At 46.6% G+C, this 22,899-nt stretch overlaps 1 protein-coding gene across 4 annotated transcripts in view; it reads right to left on the minus strand.

Moving 5' to 3' along the window:
* CEP290 (centrosomal protein 290) overlaps positions 1-22,899 on the minus strand; it is a 3,224,991-nt gene that overhangs the window by 1,414,353 nt on the left and 1,787,739 nt on the right. For all 4 annotated transcript variants that reach the window (XM_069629332.1, XM_069629331.1, XM_069629333.1 and 1 more), the window contains one exon: positions 22,604-22,768. In XM_069629332.1, the coding sequence (XP_069485433.1) occupies positions 22,604-22,768 (165 nt within the window). The remainder of the gene's footprint in view (positions 1-22,603; positions 22,769-22,899) is intronic.

Below are 22,899 nucleotides of genomic sequence, written 5' to 3' on the forward strand. Positions count from 1 at the left end.
TGGAGGATCTGCGAGAGTGCTACCATCTTGAATGTGTCTTTCCTGAGGGACTTGTTCAAATTCCCAGAACCAGGATGGGTCGCAGACATCAGTTTTGGGAGACTACCTGAAGCGCCTATGTATTCGAGGTAATGGTGCATTAGTCTTGCGAATGTCGCAACAGGCGCCCCCCCCTCCCTATCAGTGTCATGTGGCAGACGTTCTTAAAGAGGTTTTGTTGTGCGGCAGCACTGGAAGGGACAGGCGTGACAGTTGTCTGTGTCTTGCCTCCTCTGCCCCTGGAAGGATGAGAGAAACGTCTCTGACCTTGCTTTTGATGGGGGTGGGCTGTTTGCCTTTTTGTCTGTAATTATAGAAACAAAAAGACTTGCCCTTCCATTGAGTGGAAGGTTAAGCAGGTTGTATAATTCCTGCCCTTAAGGACTTTTCTGCAGCACTGGATGCCAGCAGTTTCTCAAGGATGTCATCTGCCTCTTGGTCAAAAAGATGCAAACCATCAAAGTGCATGTCAAGCAACTTTGCTTGAACATCCTGTGCAAATCGCCACCATAGATCTCCCAACAGTCGGCTGTGTCGAGTCCGGTCTGTAGGGACTGGCGCATTGCTTCCTTCCCATCCTCCACTATATTGAGGAAACCCTTCCTCATTTCATCTTCAGGGATGTGCTCGGCTGCCTCAGCAATCACAGGCCAAAGTGTATGAGTGTATATTTGACAGGGCACATGAAGCATAAACAGCTTTAAGTGCCATACTGCCCGAGGCAAAGACCTTTTTGCGACAGCGTCGCAACGCTTGTCATCCCTGTTAGGTGGTAAGAATGGACATGTGCTCGCCTTATTGCTCACAGTCACAGCTTCTACTACCAGACTGTCATGAGCCAGATGTCTTGATAGGAACTGGGGGCAGAAAATAATTGGTTTGTACTTTTTGGAAAAATGCTTATGGACTGCTTGCCCCAAGCAGGGAGTCTTCCATAACTCCATGAGGGGATTTCTTTTGGCGTTGTGTAATTGAAGAACAGGCTCAACGGATGTGCCCTTGTACAGAATGTCTGAAGTCACATTCTGTTATTTCGACATGTGGTGAATCCCAACCTAATGCAACTGTTACTTTTGCCATAATTTTCCAGTAAGCCACGCTTGTATGGACTCTAGGATCTCCCTGTGGGAATTTCAGCTCAAGAGAGGTGCCCAAGCCACTTGCATCCTAAAGGCCTGAAGCTAATTTCCGACAACCACCTTTCCTCAGCCTGAAACTCTTCAGGGCGTCAAGGAAGACCCATGGGTTTGAGCCAAAAGTGTACCGGGTCGTCATCCTCGTCAAAAAGTTCCTGGAACAAATCTACTCGAGGGATCATCAAACATCTGACAGTTTAGGCTGTGACATTGATGACGCTGATGGTGTTGACTGTCGGATGGATGGAGGACTTCACCGGTCTTGCACAAGGTGGTTGATGAGTCGAGTCCCTACTGGCCTTGGCGGGTGCAGTGGGCTCGGAGGTCTTCCCGGATAAAGAAAGAATGGGCGGGCTGCTTTCTCGAAAACCTGCATATATCTTGATTGAAAACTCTTCCGCCTTGGTGGAAAAGTTGGATTTAGGCAGGAACCGTACCTGTCTTTCTGGGGATGAGTCCATCGCCAAATGCTTTAATTTTTTCTTCTTCTTCGATGAGGAATGGAGGGAGTCACTCCTCAAGTGGAATCTCTTGCAGTGTTTTTGCAACGGTTTTCTCTCCTTCATGGGCATTTTCTCTGCTTTGGAGCACTTTTCATCAGGTCGAATCTTCGATGGAATCCTACTTGGAGACTTTGAACAAGAACAACTTAGGACCAATTTGGAGCATTTAAGGCATGACTTACTAACTATAGGTTAGGCATGGTATCAAACAGTAAGACATATGTAAGTGATCACAGTTCAAAGGTGTTTAGTGAACTTCAATTAGGTTTGAATAACACCCACCTAATTCTAAATCTAAAGATGGGAGCAAGCTATGACCAAAGTAAAAATAACACAGTCCTAGTCGAGCCTGTCAAAATAAAAGGCCATACTAATAAACCTATTGGCAATCCTTGCATCGAAATACAAATAGTGTGGGAAACAATGTTACGCAAAAGAAAAGTGTTCAAGAAATTATATGTCAGGATATTCAAGGCATTGGCTTCCCTTCCCCATGTTATCAGCACGGGACAAGGCAGCACACTTGAGGTTAGCACAGTTCCTGGCTTCTCTAGCACAAGGATGCAGTTCAAATCTCAACATCGGGGCCTTCTGTGCCAAAGTCTCTTTGACCATTCAAAGTCTCTAACTTGAGTGGGCCTGATTCAACAAACATTTTAAAAGTTCCTTTCTCCTCAGGATTCTCATGTACAGCTTCTTGGGTGCTTTACTGTTCACCCGGGTCCCCCTCTGCCGGGCTCAGACCCACTTTAACACAAAGCTTTCAATTAATTGATCGCCCTCTGCCAGGCTCCGATCAACTTTCTCTACTTTTTCAGGATTTTTTTACTTCAAAAATGAGACTTTCGACTGTGCGCTGGATTTTGCTCAACCCGTCGCAGTACCACTTCGATTCACAATCACTCGGTCTCTTCTTGATATGCTCTCTTTCTCAATTTCACTTTGCCATTTCTCAGCTGGATGCCCTCCAGGGAACTTCGACTGAGCACCCAGGCTGTGCCACACCACTCTGTCAACGGTATTGTATATTGCTTTAAAAGTTCAACCACTCATCAGCAGTTCACCTTTGCTTGCATTCTTTAATCACACGTGTTTTAACAATGTTCGTTCCAACGCTTGCCATACAATGTTGCTGCTTGCAACCTTGGCTTCAACACAGACCGGTCTTGTATCGGTTGATTTCATAGACGTTCCTTTGTTGTTGGAGCCAAGGACAGTGCCACGGCGGCTGGCAATTCTGCCTGACTTGATTATTGACGCAGGAGTGCCCCAGGTACCTCTGACACACAATGAAGTACTTTTCAGCCTGGATTCCTGGTCTTACGCTTTCTATTCTCGAGGTTTCACAAAAGTAACGGTTCCTTGTCAAAAAGGTCAAGGGCACTTACCTCCTTGAAATCTCTTTATGTTTTGCCGGCTTTCTTCTCTTGTTAAACTGCAATCTCGCTCAGAGGGTGCCCTCATGCTCCGTCTTTTATCTGTGTGGGGAAACTTAATGGAAGTCATGTGTTTGTGTGATGGTCAGTAATTGCCTGACCATTGTATTGGGACACGTCAGATATACAGCTTGGGTGTTAGTTTGTTTTCCCTCATCGCGGGTTGTCCGTGTGAAAGTGTTTGTCTTGTAAAAGGGGGGCAGGGGGAGTAGAGTTCCTAAATATCCTACTGGGTAGGATGTAATAAATGTGTTAGAGGGAAGGGGATGCCGCATCTCTCCATCCAGTGTCCCACTCTCCAAAGACCCCTCATCCAGGTGATCCTCCTGCACTGGTCCACCCCCAGGAACTGTATCCAAAAGCAATGGCCATGTCCTGGCCACCTGGATGACAGATCCCCGGGGACTAGTGGGTGAGACACCTTCAGGTTTCTCATAGTACCGAGGCACCACAGACAGATCCTGTAGGGACGGGTAAGCAACATTTTTGCACCGCACAGCATTTTTTTTAACTGGAGGGTTTCGAAGTAGGCATGGTGTCGAGTCTACCAAAAATTTTGAAGAATTCTGAAGAAAAAACAAATGCGTCAGAAGATTTCTGAAGCCAAGTTCCCGCCGAGTAGCGTGCTGGGCATGCAGAAAACAAGAACAACTGAGTTCACGGGGCACCAAGCATGCTAATTGTACCCACATCAATGTCACAGAGACGCCAACTCGATGGCCATCGACGCCAGTGTGCATAACACCCACAGCTGTTTCAGACAGCTGCAAAGCAGGAGCATAAATACCTACGATTAGGAATCCGTGGCAGGGCACAATCCATTAGAACTGTACTTACCTGTTTTCCATTGTTCAGAACAAAGTAGCAGGGGTGCACTAGAGGAAGAGACACTTCCCCAGTGGTGGTTGGGAATGAGACACTAGGCAGAGGGAGAGTGTGTTCAGTGCAGAGAAATGACACGCACATGGCCTGTAGACCAAAACCATGGTTATTTCTGACATAAACCGGAGAAGCAGTACTAGTGAGAGCATGCAGAACAAAATAAATAATTCAAGAAAAAGGAGGAAAGCGGGAAAAACTAAAGGGACCACTGCTGCACAGCAACTGATCCCATTCACATGGAAAAAGGGAGTGAGTAATGTTGCCACTGGGCAGAGTCAGCATACACTGAGTCCATGCTCAGCATGCATGTGTGGCGGGCAGTACCCAAAAACTAAGTTGCTGTGCAAATGTCACTGGTCCCATCTCAATGTGACATACACCCATAAGTATAGGAGAAAGGGCTTACTGGGATGAAGACGTAAAAGCACATCAGCTACCCTGTGTTGCCATTGGTGGCAGGTTCCTGTGCATTACATAAAAAGACCAGAAAAGAAGCGTTAATGCTATCCACAATGTACGTGCATGCCAGTCACATTTCAACTAATTATGGACTCCCTCCTATGACACATCAGGACTTTGCATGAATATACATTGCTGATACTGTCATTCACAACAAGACCTAGAAGGAGCACATGAGGTAGCTCAATTAAGTGGCCCAACCTCTAAGGAAGACTGGCTTGACCGCTAATCCAGACTAATGTCATCTGACCTCACCCACGGACAAGTAGCTAGGATTTTGGGTTTGCAATCGGCTCATGTACATTCAAACAGGAAATGTAGAAGCTGGTCCCAAGATACAAGATCCTGTTATCAATGGGAAATAAAGAAATAAGGGCATTCTTGGAACTTGTTCAGTATCAGAGACTATTCTTCGTGAGGTTTTCAGCCGTCACTGGATCACTGAAGGACCAGATTAGGGGTTACAAGCATAGCCAGTTATGGTGGGGTCAGCAAGGACAAGACGTGTTCCATTCACCCCATCTCATAATTCCAGACACTACACAACAATCATTCTCAAGACTGATACGTCACAAGTGCGATTAGGGGCTGTCTTATTGCAAGAATGAGAAGGGAGCGAGAAGCCGATTGCATTCATCAGCCAAAAGCTCTTTCCAAGGGTACACAATTATGCCAGAGTTGAACTGAACTGCATTGCATTGCTATTAGATGCACAATTGCAGCCTTAAAAACTATTTGATGAGCTGTAAATTCAGACTGGCCATGCCTTGTTTGCAGGAATATCTAGGATCAAAGAAAGAACACCCAAATCATTAAGTTAGTCTTGCCCCTTCAACCATTCACCTCCAAAGCTGAGAAGGGAAACCTCTGACCTTCGTCGACTTTTAGCGGCAATCCCCTCACAATAAAATGGAGATTTGGGCAAGTCTAATATAAAGTAGGAGAGTTAGTGACAAAGCCTTTGGGTGCCAGGGAAAGCCACCTTCTCAATGATTCTGACCCCATAGGCAGAACATGGAAGATCCTGAGGACCTTCCAACCATTCCCCAACTCCTTACTAGGTTGCAAGGTCCACCCAAGCTCCTCCAGTACCACCCCCCTACCCATCGTATATGCCAAACAATAATCTGTGTCAAGGCCTGACTCCAAGATCTGGCATGCAGCCTCTTTACCATCATCCACAGAGTGTTCAAACCTTCCTTCTCTATTGTTAGCAAGTTCTCCGCTGCAGGCTGTTACAAATCTCATATACCCAATGTGCTGACAGCATGGCAGGCATTGTTAACCCATGAGCCATCTTTCTGCCCCCACGTAACCCCATTTGGAATCAGCTAGATAAGTGGACCCGGAAAGGGAGCAAGGCTGGCTAAAGACATCACAAGGCAAGGAGCATACATTCCATGTACTGATGGAGTGAAACTCTGATGTCATCATTTGTAAACTGCTCAAGTCTGATCCCCATATTGTGAAATGGGCACTGTGAGGGTTTACAAGTAGGAGACTGACATGCAGGTGGCATGCTTTTGGCTATAGACATTTATTAAATCAAAGTTAAAAGGAAAAACCGTACCTGTCCCCCTTTCTAAGAGGGGTTTCTCTGCCTCGCCTGGAGGTCCGTCAAAACCAAATAGTCCACCGTTGTTAACTATGGAAAAAGGGGGGGGGGGGGATTTTGTTGGTCCAGAAGAATGACTCTGTTCTTCTGTATGACAGCTCAACGTTCACTTCTGGATGTGGTAAATTATATGTTCTTCTAAGAATCAGAAAGGTACACATCAAATAGTCTCAAAAACATACCTTGCATTGGGGCTCCACCAAGACATAAAAAGCAAGTCTTGTGTCTTCACCGTGTTAGGAGGATGACCCCCCCCAACCTTCCTTAGGTTTCTCAATGGTTTTCCCAATCCCATTGTAGGTGGCTTCCCTCCCCTGGCCTCTCAGTGCAATTCACGCTACCAAGAGAATGACTCCCTTCTCTTGGCCTTCTTTCACAATGTTCACCAATACCAGGTCGAATGTCTCCCCTCCCCTGTTTTGCCACAAGCTCTTCACACCACCAAGAGAATTACTCTTCTCTGGACCTTTCACAGTGTCCACAAACACCAGTGGGAATGACTCACTTCCCCTGGTTCTTCATAGCTTGGTGTCAGACCCAGCTTGGCTTACCATTTGGCCAGGTACTGTGACTATGAAGATCAATGCCCACAGAACTGTCCCAGACTCGCCTTTCTCAGATAGCTCTCCTTCCTGGTAGACTTGGTTCACTCTCCTGCCAAGTACTACCATATATTTCAATGGGCGTGAAAGTCTCTTCACAACTGCGTTTCGTCCCAGACCCTGTACTCAGGGCTGCTCTTGCCCCTTTCTGCTTGCCACCACCTCCTCTGGTCCCCGGTACCTTTCTGCCCACTTGCGTACCATGTTTCATCGTGCACAAGGGCTCCAGCTCCTTTCCAGCACCTGCAGTCCGCCGCAGGACCTCTGGTGCTCCCGTAAGCATCGTTTGGTCAGCAATGGATCTGCAGCACCAATCTTCCTCCTGGTAGCGGTCTCGCTATCCAGACTGCAAGACTGACTGGAGCCTTTTTACGCCAGCCCGCCATCCCTTCTTGCTGGGGACCGGATCCACACCTTCTGGCTTCTTCCCTAGCATCCCGGCCTTCTCTCCTCCTGTGCACATGGAACCGATTTGTGTGTTTCCTCCAGGAAGGACTGACCTTGGTACCAAGTCCATCTTCCCTTTTTATTTAATAGTTGGAGTTAGCACTCTGAGATTGTCTGGTCTGCTCACTGTGGTTCTGCAGGGTGCTCCTCAGTACTCTGTACCTCTTCCTCATCCTCATCCTCATCCTCATCACAGTACTGAACTGACTCGTCTCCCAGGAGTGAACAGAACTCTTCTTTGTCATAGTATTTTGTAAGGGGACTTTCCTCGTCCCAGTACTTCCTATGGAAAAAACATAAGAACATTAGGAATGGAACATTAGGAATGTTATTGGAGGGGGTTGGGGAGTAAGGTGGATTAAGGTAAAGAGGCTATGGGGATATCATGTTCTCTCCAGGTCATCACTAATCCCATAGGGGGCTTCCCTCCCATGAGATCCACCCTCTGAGTACCGCCCCCAGGGGCGGTATTATCAGGTAGTGGCAAAACCTCCCTGGCCTCATGGGAATGGGATCCCCATAGGGGAGAAGTGACAACATCCAGGGATTCATCAAAGTACACATTTCTACATGCTGAACATTCAATTTAAACCACAGTACCCCCTGCCCCCACCCCTCTTGCACCCAAGCCACTGTCTGAGCAGAAGCTTGTGCTGACACACTGCTTTATGAACAGAACACTCTTCCAAGCTGACCACTTTTTACAATTTATATATTCTTTGATTGCAGCGCCTCCCGCATGCCCCGTGCTTTCACACCAGGCTGCCACAGAATGCATCCTATGGTGTTTGCTATCTCCCACCCAGTCTACTTGGGCAGGTCAGAGGGTGCCCAGCATATGCCTGGGAGGCAAGCAGGGAAAGAGAAGGGATGCCATACTCTTCTCACACTGTGTGCTGAATTCACCCGATGTCGTAGGCTTGTAGAAGAACAAATTACTTCAAAAAATGTAATGCTCTTTCGACTGGATGTTCCTCCCACGAATTCCTCATCTTTGATATATTCCAATATCCTGCTTGTTGCTCCGAAACTTTTCTCAGCAGAGGGCACTGTGCGTCGTCGTCAACCTTGTGTCCCCCGAGAGCCTCTGTCCTCAGAGTATGACGTTGATGCTGGTATATATGGCACGCACTGCACCCGTTGCCTCAGTCGTGTTTTTCCTCTCACCAGCACAGCAGTCTTGAAGATGAGAATACTTGAGCGTTAAAGGAGAGGAAGGCGTAAACCCTCTTGCCAATCTGGAGATGTAAAAGCTCAGTGCACGTCTAGGGTCAAGCCTGTGAAGTCTTTCCTCTTCCTTCCCAGGATGTAGAGGAGGATAAAAAGATGGTAATGTTATCTTCTGAGTAGTATGAAACTCAGACAATTTTGGGGAGAAAAGTAGGCTTCACCTTCAGTACAACTATCTTTATAAAAGACAGTATGAGGAGGTTTGCAGGATAATGCCTGTAGCTCACTCACCCTTCGGGCTGATATAATTGCCACTAAAAGGACCGTTTTCGGAGTTAGCTGTCTTAAGAGACAAGAGTGTAAAGGCTCGAAAGGAGCTCCAATCAAAATGTTTAACACCAAGTTCAGATCCTGCAGTGGGACTTGAAAGGAGGGAAAACGTCAGTCCCTTTAAAAATTGTACTGATAGAGGAATCTTAAAATAGGAGACTTCCTCTGAAGTGCGCTTAAAAATAGAAAGCGCTGCCAGATATCCTTTGATGGTACCAATCTGGAGCCCCAGATTTGCCAGGTGTAATAGAAAGGATAAGACCATCGGTGTATTACATGAAAAAGGGTAAACATTCTTATCTCTACACCAACTGAAGAACTTATTCCAGTGGTAGCTTTATAAAAATTAGGTTTCTGGCTTTCTGGTCGAAAGCAAGATCTCCATTACGTTATCCAGGAGGTCCCAATCTTTGTATCGCAGCCTCTCAGAAACCATGCGTGAAAGCAGAGTCCTGATATGTGGATGGAGAACCCGAACCTCCTCTCGCGAGAGAAGGTCGTCTCTTTGTGGAAGACGCATCGGAAGGTAGATGGACATGTCCAGAAGGTTTGGGTACCATGTCCTCCTGGCCCAATCCGGGGCAACTAGGATCATGGATTTCCTGAACTTTCTCATCCTCCTGATCACGTAAGGAATGACAGGGATTGGAGGAAATGCGTACAGCAGTGAAAATTCCCAGTCCAACACGAACGCGTCTCCCGAGCTCCTCTTAGGGGAACTTCCCTTGAGCAGTACAGCTCGCACTTGCGGTTGGCACCGGTCGCGAACAGATCCACTTGAGGGGTTCCTCAAAAGGGTACAGATCTCTTGAAGACTACCTGAGCTAGTTCCCACTCATGGGAGACTGTGCTCTGCCTGCTCAGAACGTCCGCCGTCGTGTTCTTCTCTCCGGCTAGGTGAACTCCCAACAGAGATTCCTTCTTTAATTGCCCAGAACCAGAGCTGCATTGCCTCTTTGCACAGTGGTAGTGACCCTACACCACCTCTTTTGTTGAGGTAGTACATGGCCACTGTGTTGTCCGTCATCATCAGGACATTCTTCCCCCGTACAGAGGGCAGAAAGGCCTTCAGTGCTAGTCCGATTACCCTCAGCTCTAAAAGGTTGATATGTAGTTTGGACTCTGATGGAGACCAACAAATGTTGATGGCCATATCGTTGGTATGGGCTCCCCAACCCGCGAATGAGGCACCCGTCTCTACTGTTATCTCCGGCCATGGTTGCCAAAAAGGTTCTCCTTTGAAGATGTTCTCCCGACAGGCCCACCATTGAAGATCCAGCGAGACTATGGAATTTGTAGGAAATCTGACATCCTTCCTGAGAATTGTGACCACTAGGTCCTGAGAGCCCACTGGAGAGATCTCATTCTCAGGCGAGTCTCTGGCACCAGAAAAATGCAGGATCCCATGAGGCAGAGCAACCTCAGAAAATCGAAGGCCAGTAGATGCTGGGCATTATGGAATTTGGTCACCATCTGCAGAATTGCTTGAACCCTTACCTCCGGTGGCAAGGCTTTTCCCAGTGATGCATCCAGGACTGCCCCGATGAATTGGAGTCTTTGTGATGGTATCATGTGGGACCTTTTGAAGTTGAGCGAGAAGCCCGCCTTGTGAAGAGAGGGAGAAGTGGAGCTGAGATGTTCCAGGGCCTGTTCTTGGGAACTGGCCCTGATCAGTCAATCGTCCCTGTCCTGTGACCCACTGCCACAACCGCCATCAGCTTGATGAAAACCCTCGGGGCTGAGGTTAGCCCAAATGGCAGAACCCAAAACTGATAATGAGAAGAACTGCCAACAGCGAACATCAGGTATTGTCTGTGCTTGTGATATATCGGCACATGAAAGTAAGCATCCTGAAGGTCCAATGATACCATCCAATTCTGAAGCTGAAGGGCCTGAAGGATCTGAGAAAGGGTTACCATCTTGAACTTGTCCTACCTGAGGCACTTGTTCAAGTCTCTTAAGTCGAAGATGGGCCTCAATCCTCCGTCTTTCTTGGGGGATTAGAAAATACGGGGAGTACCAACCCTTGTTCCTCTCTGCTAGAGGTACTGGTTCTATAGCACCTTTCTCTACCAGAGTTAAAATCTCCTGCATAAGGAGCGGATCTGGGACCTTCAAAGAGTTGTTCCCCGGTGGATGACTGAGGTTTTTCCAGGAAAGGTAGGCAGTAACCTTGGGCAACTGTTTCCAATGCCCAAGCATCTGCAGTAATAGCCTGCTATTCTATCAGATGCTGGGACAACCTGCCTCCTACTGCAGTCTTGTGAACGAAGACCTCAGAGAGGTTTTGGAGTGGCTGACACAGTGGCTTAAGGTAAGGTAGCCACTGCTGTTGCAGTCTTAGTGCTTCTTCCCCGTCCACCTTGGGGAAACCGTTGTTAGACCAGAAAAGCAACCCTATAGTCGAATGATACATATATTATGTTGGCCAGAAGCCAATCACATCATGTGACAAACATCGCAATCCTAGAATCGTCAATGTAACCAAAGGGCGTACATTTTGTAAAATGTCAGCCATTTGCTTTTTTCTTTTCTGTCAAAACGCTTTGCAAATGTATTCTATGCTTTACTCGCACACCGTGCGAGGCCACGGCTTGAACGTTGAAATACTAACACAGACCGCAATGTCAAACTGTGCAGAAATACATTATGTTTCTCTCTCACTAAGTCCTTGAAGTCGAGCAGAAACCGCATCTAATCAGTAGCCCAGGTGTCAGGTTGTCTTGCAAACGCTGTTGTAAAAGGCAGTTAACCATGAATTATATTCGCCTAACGGTGCTCCTTCGCGGAGAGTGGTATTCTCTGCTTCAGAACTATCTGACCCTTAGCTCATGAGCCGTTACACACAGATAACGTAATAAGCAATGTGTCCCTGCTAGGAACACAATATCCTTGCCAAGCCAGTGCTCCATGTTCCTCATAACAGAAAGCTGTCTTTGCTGCCTTTGCTAAAATAACTATGTTTAGGCTGAATGAAGACTTGTCATAACCTGTCATAATTGTCAATAACTGAACCCTAGGTTGTATGGCATGTATGAGGGCGGGTCGAATTGCTTTAGCAAAGGGTATGTCAAATGTATATATAGTGTTCCTTGAGCACTGTTCGCGCTCTCTCTCGCATCTCACAGTGTTTGGGAACACACGTCGTGAGGCGGTGAGACCCAGTCGGCCGACTGAGAATACTATGAAATAAACCAGACTTGCTTGGAAAACGAACCACGCGTCTGACGTGTCACTTTAGTATATGGTTATTGTGACTTAGTCTCCATATGCAGTCTTTTTGGCCTAGCACCGTCTTTGTCCTCATTGAGCCGGCAGTCCTCTGCCTCTTCCCAATGTGGAGGAATGGTGAAAGGACATACTCCTCCATGGTGTACCTGAGGGGCAGTTTGGAATGCATCTTATTGCAGCTCCAAAGGATATGGCCACCACCTTGGAAGTTTGCAGATTCTCGAAATTCGCATCAGCTTTGTTCCCAAATAAATGCGTGCCGTTAAAGGGCATGTTGAGATGCCTGGATTGTACATCTGCGGCAAATCCTGACTTTCGCAACCAGGCAAATCTGTGCATCACTGTACTAGCTGCCTTAGCTCTGCTGATACTGTCAACAGAGTCGAGACCAGTCTGGAGGGATTTGCACACTGCGTCTTTCCCATCTTCAACAATGTTAAGGAATCCGTCTCACTCCTCCACTTCGGGGATATGGTCAGGCGCAATAGAAACGCATTCCCCAAAGTGTGTGTGTAAACCTTGCTTGCGTGCACGTAGCATTGGCCGACTTCAAGGCCATACTGCCAGCCGAAAAAAACATTTTGGCCATGGGTTCATAACGTTTGTCATCTCTATCCTGACGTATTGTAGGATAGGCATTTTGCCTACTTGTGGAGGTGGCTGCCTGAACAACCAGGCTTTCTGGTGTTGGGTGCTTGGAGAGGAAAAAAGGGTCAGAGTTAGAAACTCTGTACTTAGCCGTCAGCTTTTTATTTACAGCTGGAATAACCTCTGGTGCCTCCCAGTTAAAAAACACTCGCCTTTGTAAAGGGCGAGGGACAATTGGGTCCTCCTGTGACCCCCCTGTCCATTATGTCTGTAAAATCATCCTGCCCAAAAATAGGTGTAGGTCTTGACCACCCCATGTATTCCATGACCCTTGACATTAGCTGCCTATAGGTTACCTCAGCGTGGTCACCAGGGTCTGCTCTTCCAAATTCCACCTCAGGAGAGGTGTCAATTCCACTAGCCTCATGAAGGCATTCTTGTAAGTCCTTCATACACAAGTCCTCTGATACCAGTTCCTCAGGCACTGATGGTGTTCCATATTGTAACCCAAAAGGACTTTCATCAGAGGATTCCTCTTCATCTTCATAAATGGAAGACAGGGATTTGAAGAATTCTGAACGTGTTAAAGGAGTAGGAGTCTTTTCAATTGCAGTTGACATTATATTTGTTGTTACAGGTGCCGAAATTGTCAATGTGGTTGTAGATGGCTTTGACGGTTGAATCAATGGTTTAGACAATAGCGTTGATGGCTTCAACACTCCAGGCGTTGAGGAGGTCAACACTCGAGGTGTGATGACGTCGATGACGCACTTTTTAGTCCTGTCTCAATCAAGTTCCTCGCCGTCAATGATGTCGACTGTCTAGTCTGCAAGGTGACTTTCTTGACTCGAGTGATGGGATCGCTCTCGAGGAGACTTGGCCACTGGGTCCAAGGACGCACGGCTTTTGTCCTTGACCCGTTTGAGGTTTTTTGTTTTGATAGAGTAGAAGGGGATTTTTGGCCCTTACCTGCCGCAAGCTTCCCCCACGCTCTCTCAGGGCTTTGGCCATCATAGGAAGTCCTCACACTGAGAAGACAGATGGGTCGACCCCAGGCACCACAGGCAGATCCTGTGAGGGTCCGTCACCGACATCTTAGCTCTGCAGTCACAGCATTTTTTTAAGCCGGATTGAGGAGTGGACGACACCGAAGACAAAGCCATTTCCCGTCGGAACTCAAGATAGTATGAAGAAATTTCGAAGAAGATTTGAGAATATTCCTGTGAGGAACGAGGCATACCGCAACCGAAGCTGTAAGCATGGAAAAACGCAACTGGCCAGCGGGTGCTGTGCGTGCTACTTATACCTGCGGTGACTTCAACTTTCGAGACGGAGGCCTCCAAGGGACATCGACTCGACAGGAAGCGATGCACAGGGCCCCCTACTGTGAAACATTTTCCGAAGCAGCAAAGCTGGGATATTGGAAATATCAAAGATAAGGAATACGTGGGAGGACACAATCCATTCGAGAGAGAGTGGTACCAGTTGTATTGAGTGTGCTGAGGGAGTTGAAAAGGTCAATGAGAAAGAAGCTTAGCGCGAGAGGATGCAGTGCAGGGGAATTAAGAGTGAAAATGACAGTGTATGTGGGAGGGTGTGGAGAGAGTGCAAGGCAGTAGTGGGAGTTGTAGTGAGGGAGGCGTGAAGCAGGAGGGTGGTCAAGGTAGTGGTAAGAGATAGGCAGAGAGTGTGATAAGCTAAACTGAGAGGAAGGGTATAATAAGAGGTGAACAGATGGGTATAGTGAGAGGTAAGATGAAGGGTGTAGAAGCAAAATGTGAGAGGAGAAGGACAGCGCGAGTAAGAGAAGTTCAGAGGGACAGAGCAGGAAGAGAGAGAGACAGGAGGCTGGTAGAGGGGGGTAAGTGGAGAGGAGAGTGTAAGGAGCACAGTGTTGCAGTCAGTGATCGAAGTGTCTGAAAAGAAGTAGTGGAACTATGTTCCCTACTGGCCTGCACCGCTCCCAACAGACCCCATCGCCGCGCCCCCTCCCATGCACAATAAGAAACCCAAAACACATGTGTCTGCTCTTTTAAGGAAACGTCCTGTGCAGTACACTGAAAGTGCAAGTTTCAGCTTCTTGCTACACTTTTATTTTAAAAAGAAACCGTTCCGGAACGGTTTCTTTTCAAAATACAAGTATAGGAACGGTAACATGTAATTAAAAGAAGTAGAGTAGCACCGCTCCCGCCCACTTCCACCACTGGTTGGAGTCTGGCGCAATCTTAAAAATATCATTTGATATCTGGAAAAGGCAAGGGTACACTTAGGAAGTCCTGGAGGGAGAAAAGGCTCCTGCCTTTACACCTCCATCCATAGCCAGAAAGGTTTCAGATAGCAGGGTTTGGGGATTAGGGAAGTGTGGGCTAGGGTGGAAGGAACACATGGGAAGAGGAGAGAAGAGGAGAGAAGAGGAGACTGCCATTAGTTGGACACCCTTAGAAATCTTCACAAAAACCCTTAAACTGTCTTTGAGAATATACAGGCTGTACTCCTTGTTTGGCAAGAAGTAAAATAAGTCATTAGTTTGACTCATTTTGCCTAGATGTTTTATAAGCAATACGGCCAACATTTGTACCAAACCTTGTTTTAATCCATTCCCTGTAATGCAAGAAGCAGAATGTAGCAAAGCTGCTTTGCTCCATCTTCGCTCTACTGTCAACATTTTTATGTAACATGTATTAGGACAAATCATTTGCTCAATAATCAAGCAGAATATCAATAGTGCTGATACGTATGTTCCAATTCTTTACATTGGTGTACCCTGATGCTGAATAGATGACGACTGAATGCAACATCTTTTGTTTGCCATATAAAGAGATGCATCGATACAAAGGGTCCTCTTGATTGAAGCACATGTGTTAGCCAGCTTCTTGATATAGATGGTGGAAGGTGGATAAGAGGGTGAGGATTGCTCCACAGTGGAGGATGAGTGAAAATATCCTTATGTTTCAAGTTCAAGGTTATTGTACTGTAAGGGCGTAGGAGTAAGAAGTCAACACAACGGTGACATGTTTACTGGTATAAAGAAATGAGGGTTGGGAAATCCTAACTATCCCTAATAATAGTATGGGTTTTGTGAAAAACCTAAGGGTATTCTCACTCCTAAACGCCTTGGATCTTCTGCTCAGGTGGCCAGGGAAAGGCCATCGTTCTTGGATCCCGACCCTGCGGGCGGAGAAGCGAGGGTGGATCACCTGGGTGGAGGGTCCGTGGGGACAGAGTGGGGTGCCCTTGGGCAAGACACACTAGATCCCCCTTTCCCCATCGATGACCAACCCAACCCTTCCCCGACCTTTATGGGTTATTGTAAGTCAGCTGCCCTTGTTTTCCCATATGTAAAACCTGACCATACTGGGACGACAAAGAGGCAACTAAGAGCAATGAAGACTACACTCTTACCACTCCGGTACTGGGACGAGGAGGATGCCTGCTAAGATGCCCCGATTTCTCTTCAGCTTCTCCAAAGCGCCAAGAGAGTGTCTCCCTTCTTTTGGTTTGGTACACTGTTCACAAACACCAAGGGGGATGATTTGTTGTTGCCCCTGGCTTCTCTTCAGCATCTTCAAAGTGCCAAGTTGTTCACAACAACCAATGGGGAAGGGTTCCTTTCCCCTGCTTCTAGCTTCTCTCACAGCCAACCTGGTTCACTAATCTTCCAGGTACTGTGACTATGATGATGTCCAATGATTCAATCCTCATATGGGTCTCAGACTCGCCTTTCTGATTTATTGTTATCTGCAATACTTGGTATACTCCCCAGCCAAGTATTATAGGGTGGTTTTCGAAATGTTAAAGTTCTCTTGCCTCCGTCAGGGTCCCAGACCCCGTCCTCTGGATTTTGCTCACCCTTCCAGATTCTCCACCAACTTCTAGGGGCTGCTGTACCTCCCCGACAACCATCTTACCTTGTTTCCTAGTCTGCGGTGGTCTTGGGTCTTCTCTGACCTTCCTGGTTGTTCTGCGGCGGCTCTGCAGTCTAAATCTTCCTCTGTGGAGCCTAACATTTCCCTCTCGCGTTCTCCAGTCTGCTGCGACGCCAGGAATTTGTTCTCCCAGGTTTTTGGAGCAGTCCTCCTGCTCAGGACCCGCCCCGCTTCTGCTGGTCCCGCCTCATCATCTCTGTCAGCGTTCTTCCTTCTCCCGGGTCCTTCCTCTGTTTTTATACTCCGTTATACTTCAGATTGTCCAAATTGACTAAACCGCGCTGTTTAAATTTGTGTGGAATTCCATACAACTCCGCGCTGAACCGTCTCACCACTTTTCCCCAACGACAGAGGAGATCTCCAGCCCGGAGAGTCTTCTTCCTTCGACTGGTGGGGATAAACAATCTACCTTCTTTTCGCCTCCCTGGAGCATCTCGTGGCCGCCTTGCCTGTGCCAAGCACCCCGGGAACCGGGATACCACGTTTTCACCACTACCGTGAACCGAAAGGGTAGTATCTTTGTACCGGAGAACTCTGCGGCTGGTTTCTTCCCTGGCAGTGCAATGACCTTCATCTTTCCTCCACGACGAAATCTTGTCTTCCGCTGGACGACGCTGCGACTTGCACCCGCTGCCAGGAACAACTGCCCCTGCTGGAGGATCCTCTCCATTTAAGGTACTGTGTTCCGCCTGGCTCCCCTTGCAACCGTTTGTACAGGGTGTATTAAATCCTCGTCTCTCGAACCTGGGTTAGCCTGGGACACCTTAGCTAACTTTTCTGCACTGAACTAAACCTTTTTCGAACTACCTCCACAAACTTCGAAGACTCTGTGTAACTGTCTGATCTTAGGCATCTTCCACCCGGCTCCCTTGAAAGTGGACCTGGCGCCTAAACTTCCTTGCTCACCAGTAGACTGTGCCTTCCTAAAACTTGCTGTGGTTCTTTAAAAAGTGTTTAGTGTGTATGCTTCCATAATTCTGCTTTTCCCTCCCTTTTTATTTAACTTGTTGGAGTGTCATCGAACGTTAAGCGCTCACCTCTGTCTGGAAATAAGTGGTGTTAACTAAGACTTGTCCAACAAGTAATCAGGGATGTACATATGATAATAGTGATTGTGTTTTGAAATTATCTTACTAATTTAGTGCTAGTGTGTTTTATAAGTGTGCGTTAAATAAATAAGTATATACTTTTACACCCAAGCTCTGGTCAGTGTTTGCTTGTGCTACTGTATTTCTGTACCTATTTTGTATGCTCTGTACACTGCCTAACTCTTCTTGAGGGAAGTCCGACTGCTGAGCCACAGCTACCAAGTGAATCTGTGTGGTACAGACTGCTACCAAGTGGGTTTACTGCCAAACACCTGTAGTCTTAAATCTTTTGCAGTGGTCCCTAAGGGAACTTCACAGGTTTCTGCCTAACACCCACCCATGTGATCTTCTCACGGGCACCACCCCCAGGGGGACTATTGTACTGTGGCTTCACTGCCATGGCCCTATGCGAGGAGTCCACACCTATGGGAGAAGGGACAAGATCCAAGGTCTCATCACAGCACTCATGATTTAAGGCTTGTCTATGTTATGTGATGTTACTTAAACTTAGAGCGCACTTTCGCCACAGGGGCATCTTGGTGTTAGGGTACCAACAGTAGGAAGTACTAGCTTCCAATCTAAAATAGAAAAGTTTTAAGAGCGCACAAGAAATTAAGATGGTTCATCTGTTTCTGCATGGCTGCAAGCAGCTCGTTCTAAAGTTTTCCTGCTGCTACAGAGAAGGCTTTACCGTCCAGACGGGCCTGGCTGACTTTTGGGATGATGACTAAGTTAGCCGATTCAGATCGGAGGGCCTGGACCAGGATATAGGGCAAAAATGCATTCTGCATAAATTCTGCACCAAGGTGGTAATAGACGCGGTGGACCAGGCAGAGGACCTTACATTTAATCCTTTCTGCCACTGGAAGCCAGTGAAGACTACAGATTACTGGACTGATGTGTGCTCGATAAGGGGAGCCAGTGGCCACCCTTGCCGCCATGTTCTGAAGGCGTTAGAGCTGCTGGATCAAACTTTACTTTTGTTGTAATGCGCAGGCCATGGACCCATAGGCTTAAGGGCGCAACAGGACAACATGAAACAAAGGAGATCTGAGGGTATAAACAGGTAGCCGAGTAAAATAATAGGGTCTACATTTCCTTAGGTAAAGAGGAGTGTCTTCAATTTTCTTTTAAAGACATCATTAGAGCCAAATCCTCTCGAGTGGAAGGTTGTTCCAAGCCCTGGGGGCAGCCGCACAGAAGGCTCCCTTTGAGGCCTTCATAGTTCTGCATCTGGGGATCATCAAAAGGTCCTGATTGCTGGACCTAAGAGCTCTTCCGTGTGTTTTCTTAGCTAAGAGAGCCTGTAGGTACGCAGGCATATTTCTCTGCCTACATTTTTGAGTTATTACCAGCAATCTAAAATAATTCTAGACACAATTAGTAGCCAATGGAGAGCATGCCTTGCTACCGATACATGGTCTCTCCTAGCGAGTTCAGTAACTACTCTTACTGCTCTGTTTTGGGTAACCTGCAGCCTGTTGCAGATGGATTTATTAATACCCACAAGTAGGCTGGAGCAGTAATCAATTGTAGCTCCCACCATCGCTCTTGCGATTGTCTAAAGGTTTGCTTGGGAAATGAGGGGTCTGATATGGGCCAACAGTTTGATGTAATAGACACAAGATGACACCAAACTAGAAACATGACACTTCATACTGAGGTGTTGGTCAAAAATGCCCCCCAGTGTTTTAACTTTCCTAAGAGGGGTTAATTTAGCGGTTCCAATATGAAAACATTCATATGCTGATCCCAGTTTCTGTAGTATATTGGGTGTGCCAAAATTCAACCACTCAGTTTTTTTCTTTATTCAGCTGAGTTTATTGTAGACCATCCAGTTCTCAATCAAGGTGTAGATTTTATTAATCAATGCCTCATCTTGGTTGTGGTTTCCTGATAGCGGTAAGACATACTGCGTATCATCAGCGTAATTGGTGAATTCCACCAGGTCGAAGGCCGCCGACAGATCCAAAAGCATCAACAGCTGAGGCTTCCTTTTTTGTCAATGCGGTCCATAAGCCTAGATTTTAATTCTAGCAGAGCTATTTCTGTTCCAAATCCAACTCTGAAACCTGATTGATGGTCATTCAAAATCGAAAGGTTTTTCAGATGAATGGCAATTTGCCTATATGCCACCTCGTCCAGAATTTTCTAAATAAAAGGGGTATTTGTGATTGGCCTAAAATTATTAGGAACATATGGTGGAAGGCCAGGTTTTTGAAAAATGGGTGTAACCCATGCACTTTGCAAGTTCTGGGGCACAATCCCAGCTTTGAAAGACAAATTAACAAACTTGCATATCGCTGCAATCAAGGTAAGAGGGCAAGTTTTTAGAATAATTGCTGCCGAGGGATAATTTTTGCAATTAGTGGTTGTAGCTGTTGAATAATAGAAGCCATTTCCAATATAGAGATGGGAATAAAGTTAAATAGTGGAATGGTAGGAGACCTCCTAAAAACCCATTCAGGGTTTCCACCTTCTGCTTCCAGGAAGGCATCTTGTTTTTGGGCGATATTCGTCCTAATAGTCTTTAGCTTATCCTGCATGGCACTCTGAATTACTTCGCAGCAGACACTATCCTTTACAACCAGTCCAGGGACAGGTAGATTATTGCTCTATACAAATTTTGAAAAGCTCCCTGGAGTATGATTGAGGGTTCTTGATCCCAATATTAAAGAAGGTTCTTTTGGCCTCAATTATCGCTATTCTGTAGTATTTAGCAGCAGCCCTATGGGCTGCCAAGGCTGACTCGGTCGAATGGTCTTTCCAGTTCCAATAACATTTGAGGGTTCATAATTTTAGGATTTTCAGCTCCGGGGAGAACCATAAATTGATTATATTGCCTTCCCGAAGCATTTTTTTCTTTTGTGGTGCTAGAGTATTCGCCACTATGTCCAAATTAAAGAGGTTAGACCTGGACAGCTCCTCAGGGGAGACATACTCTGACAGGTTCCCCAGAGGAGAGAGTAGAGGTTCTATCCCATCTGCCGAAATGTTCTTAAAGTTTCTGGATGTTAGCCCCCAAGCCTTGTCCCATTTTTAGTTTCCATAGGAAATACCGCAATCACAGTGAATTCATCTAAGAAGTGATCAGATGATGGACAGCTTGACACTAATACATCCTTTGTTCTTACCTTGTGGCAGGCAACCCAATCCAGGGTATGGCCCAAGCGACGTGTGGGTACGTGAATCAATTGGATAAAGCCTATATCACTCAATGCTGTTTGTAGTTCTAACGCGGCATCATCATCTTGGTGCTCCAGCCATAGATAAATGTCTCCCATAACAAAGAAACTGGTGTTAGGTTTTACCAAGGGAAGAAGAAAGCTTGTGGGACCAGCTATAAAGTCCTCAGACATGGAGGGAGGACGATAAATAAGGAAAACATTAAGCTCAGCTTCTGCATTAAGACCAATTTTGACACAGACGGATTCAATTCCATCCATGATATAACTTTTGGTTTCCCAAAACGAGAAAAAGTCTAAAAAATTAAAGCCACCCCACCACCCCTCCCCTCTTTCCTATCACAGCTCCATCCCAAACCGTTTGGTGGAGACAGGTAGAGGGCATTACAATAGTCTGTACGACGGGTGACCAAGGAAGCAACCACCTGAAGACGTAGGGCTTCCGGTAGGAAAGGAAGAGTTTTCCACAGAAGTTTTAAAGAAACAAAGCCCATCCTACAGGCAGCACTCATCTGCATCTCCATAGAGAGTGTGGATGAAAGACATACTCCCAGGTTCTTATCTGAGACAGCAAGGGAAGAAGGATCCCCTAAAGCACATAACAAGAAAGTAGGTGTCCAGAGAGAAGCAGCAGAAGAAGGCGCCACCACCATCACCTCCGTCTTGTACCCGTTCAGTTTCGGCCAGTTGCTATCTATCCAGCCCTTCACGGCTATCAGGCAATCACATAGCTTCGCCAACACCCTAGACTGGTTCAGATCTAAACGCACCACAATCTGGGTGTCGTCCGCATAGGCATAGCACCTGAAGAGCGGATGAGAGCAACCAGGGGCTGAACATAGATATTAAATAACATCAGGAACAAGGTGGACCCTTGGGGCACACCACAGAAAAGAGCATGAGAAGGTGAGAAAAAAGGAGAGAGGGATATTGACTGGCCTTGGTCAGATAGAAAAGAGGAAAACCACACCAGGACGGCTCTCGAGAAACAGGATGGAGTGATTGATGGTGTCGAAGGCCGTTGACAGATCTAGCAGTATCAGGGCACCCACTCCTCCCTGGTCTGCCAACATTGTCAGACTGTCCATGACTGCTACCAGAACACTCTCGGTACCACGCTCTGACCATTAGTGTGTTTCATAAAAGCAGATGGCAGAGGAGCCACTAAAGATTCTAGCAGCTCCATGAAAACAGAAGTAAAATAGGTCAATAGTTAGCTGGCATTGTGGGGTCAAGTGATGGGCTTTTTTTAAGAGAGGAAGAACAATGGCCTGTTTAAGGTTTGGGGAACAATACCATGCTGAAAATAGCCATTTACAGCAGATGTAACCCTGGTGATTATCTCTGGAAGGATTTCCTTCAAAACTTGTACACTTTCTAAAAGCGCTTCCATCTTAATATGATGAGGTGTGAGAATTTGCGTCAGAGTCAAAGGTGCCCTCACAATAATAGCGATGCTGCTGCCAGGGTGAGAGGCGTCCCTGTCTAAGTGGACGATGCTATAGCCTTCAGGGAGAGCCGCATTAAGAGTAACAGCAGAGGCATCAGAGAGCCACGTTTATGTTAATCCCAAAACATCAGGTACCCGCTCACATAACGGTTTGTGGATAAAATCTGCATGAGCTGTCAGTGACCGGGTGTTGAGAAACTTTCAGTTTTCGAATTCGGGGGAGGAACCTTACCAACAAGATCAAAGTCATCAGGAAATAAGGTGCCTTCCGGCGCCAAACTCAGCAGTAAATGATGCAACCATCCGCCCAGCCCATCCTTAGCCTGGACGGGCACATACAGGCTAGACTTTGGCACGTAGATTCTGCACTGCCATCGGGGAATGTCTGTAAATAGGCACATGTAATTACCGTAACCAAGCAGGTCACAGTATAGATGGAAATGAAGGACAGACTCCATGGGTCTGTAAGTGCGTTCAGCAGATGTCTGAATAATATAGTTGGGTGATGCACAATACCTTGCTCTGCTGTACAATTTCTTCTTCGAGGTTGCCGATTAGACGCTCATTTTCAGATATGACGTTATTTAAGTACTTTATCTCTTCCTTCCTTTTGACTAACTCCCGATTCATTTTCAGATCATGAAGACGAAGTTCTTCCATTTTCTTTTGCCACTCTGTAACCTGCCAAAATTCAAAAAGGAAATGTGTAACTAGAAAGGAATGACAAGGACCAAGTGGTAAGGAAATTCAGTACACGGTAGTTAAAAGCCAGTTCAATTTAACAAAGGTTGTCTTTACAGACAAGTCTAATG

The sequence above is a fragment of the Ambystoma mexicanum genome, chromosome 12, assembly GCF_040938575.1.
Source record: "Ambystoma mexicanum isolate Mex_15411 chromosome 12, UKY_AmexF1_1, whole genome shotgun sequence".
In the NCBI taxonomy this organism is placed as follows: Eukaryota; Metazoa; Chordata; class Amphibia; order Caudata; family Ambystomatidae; genus Ambystoma; species Ambystoma mexicanum.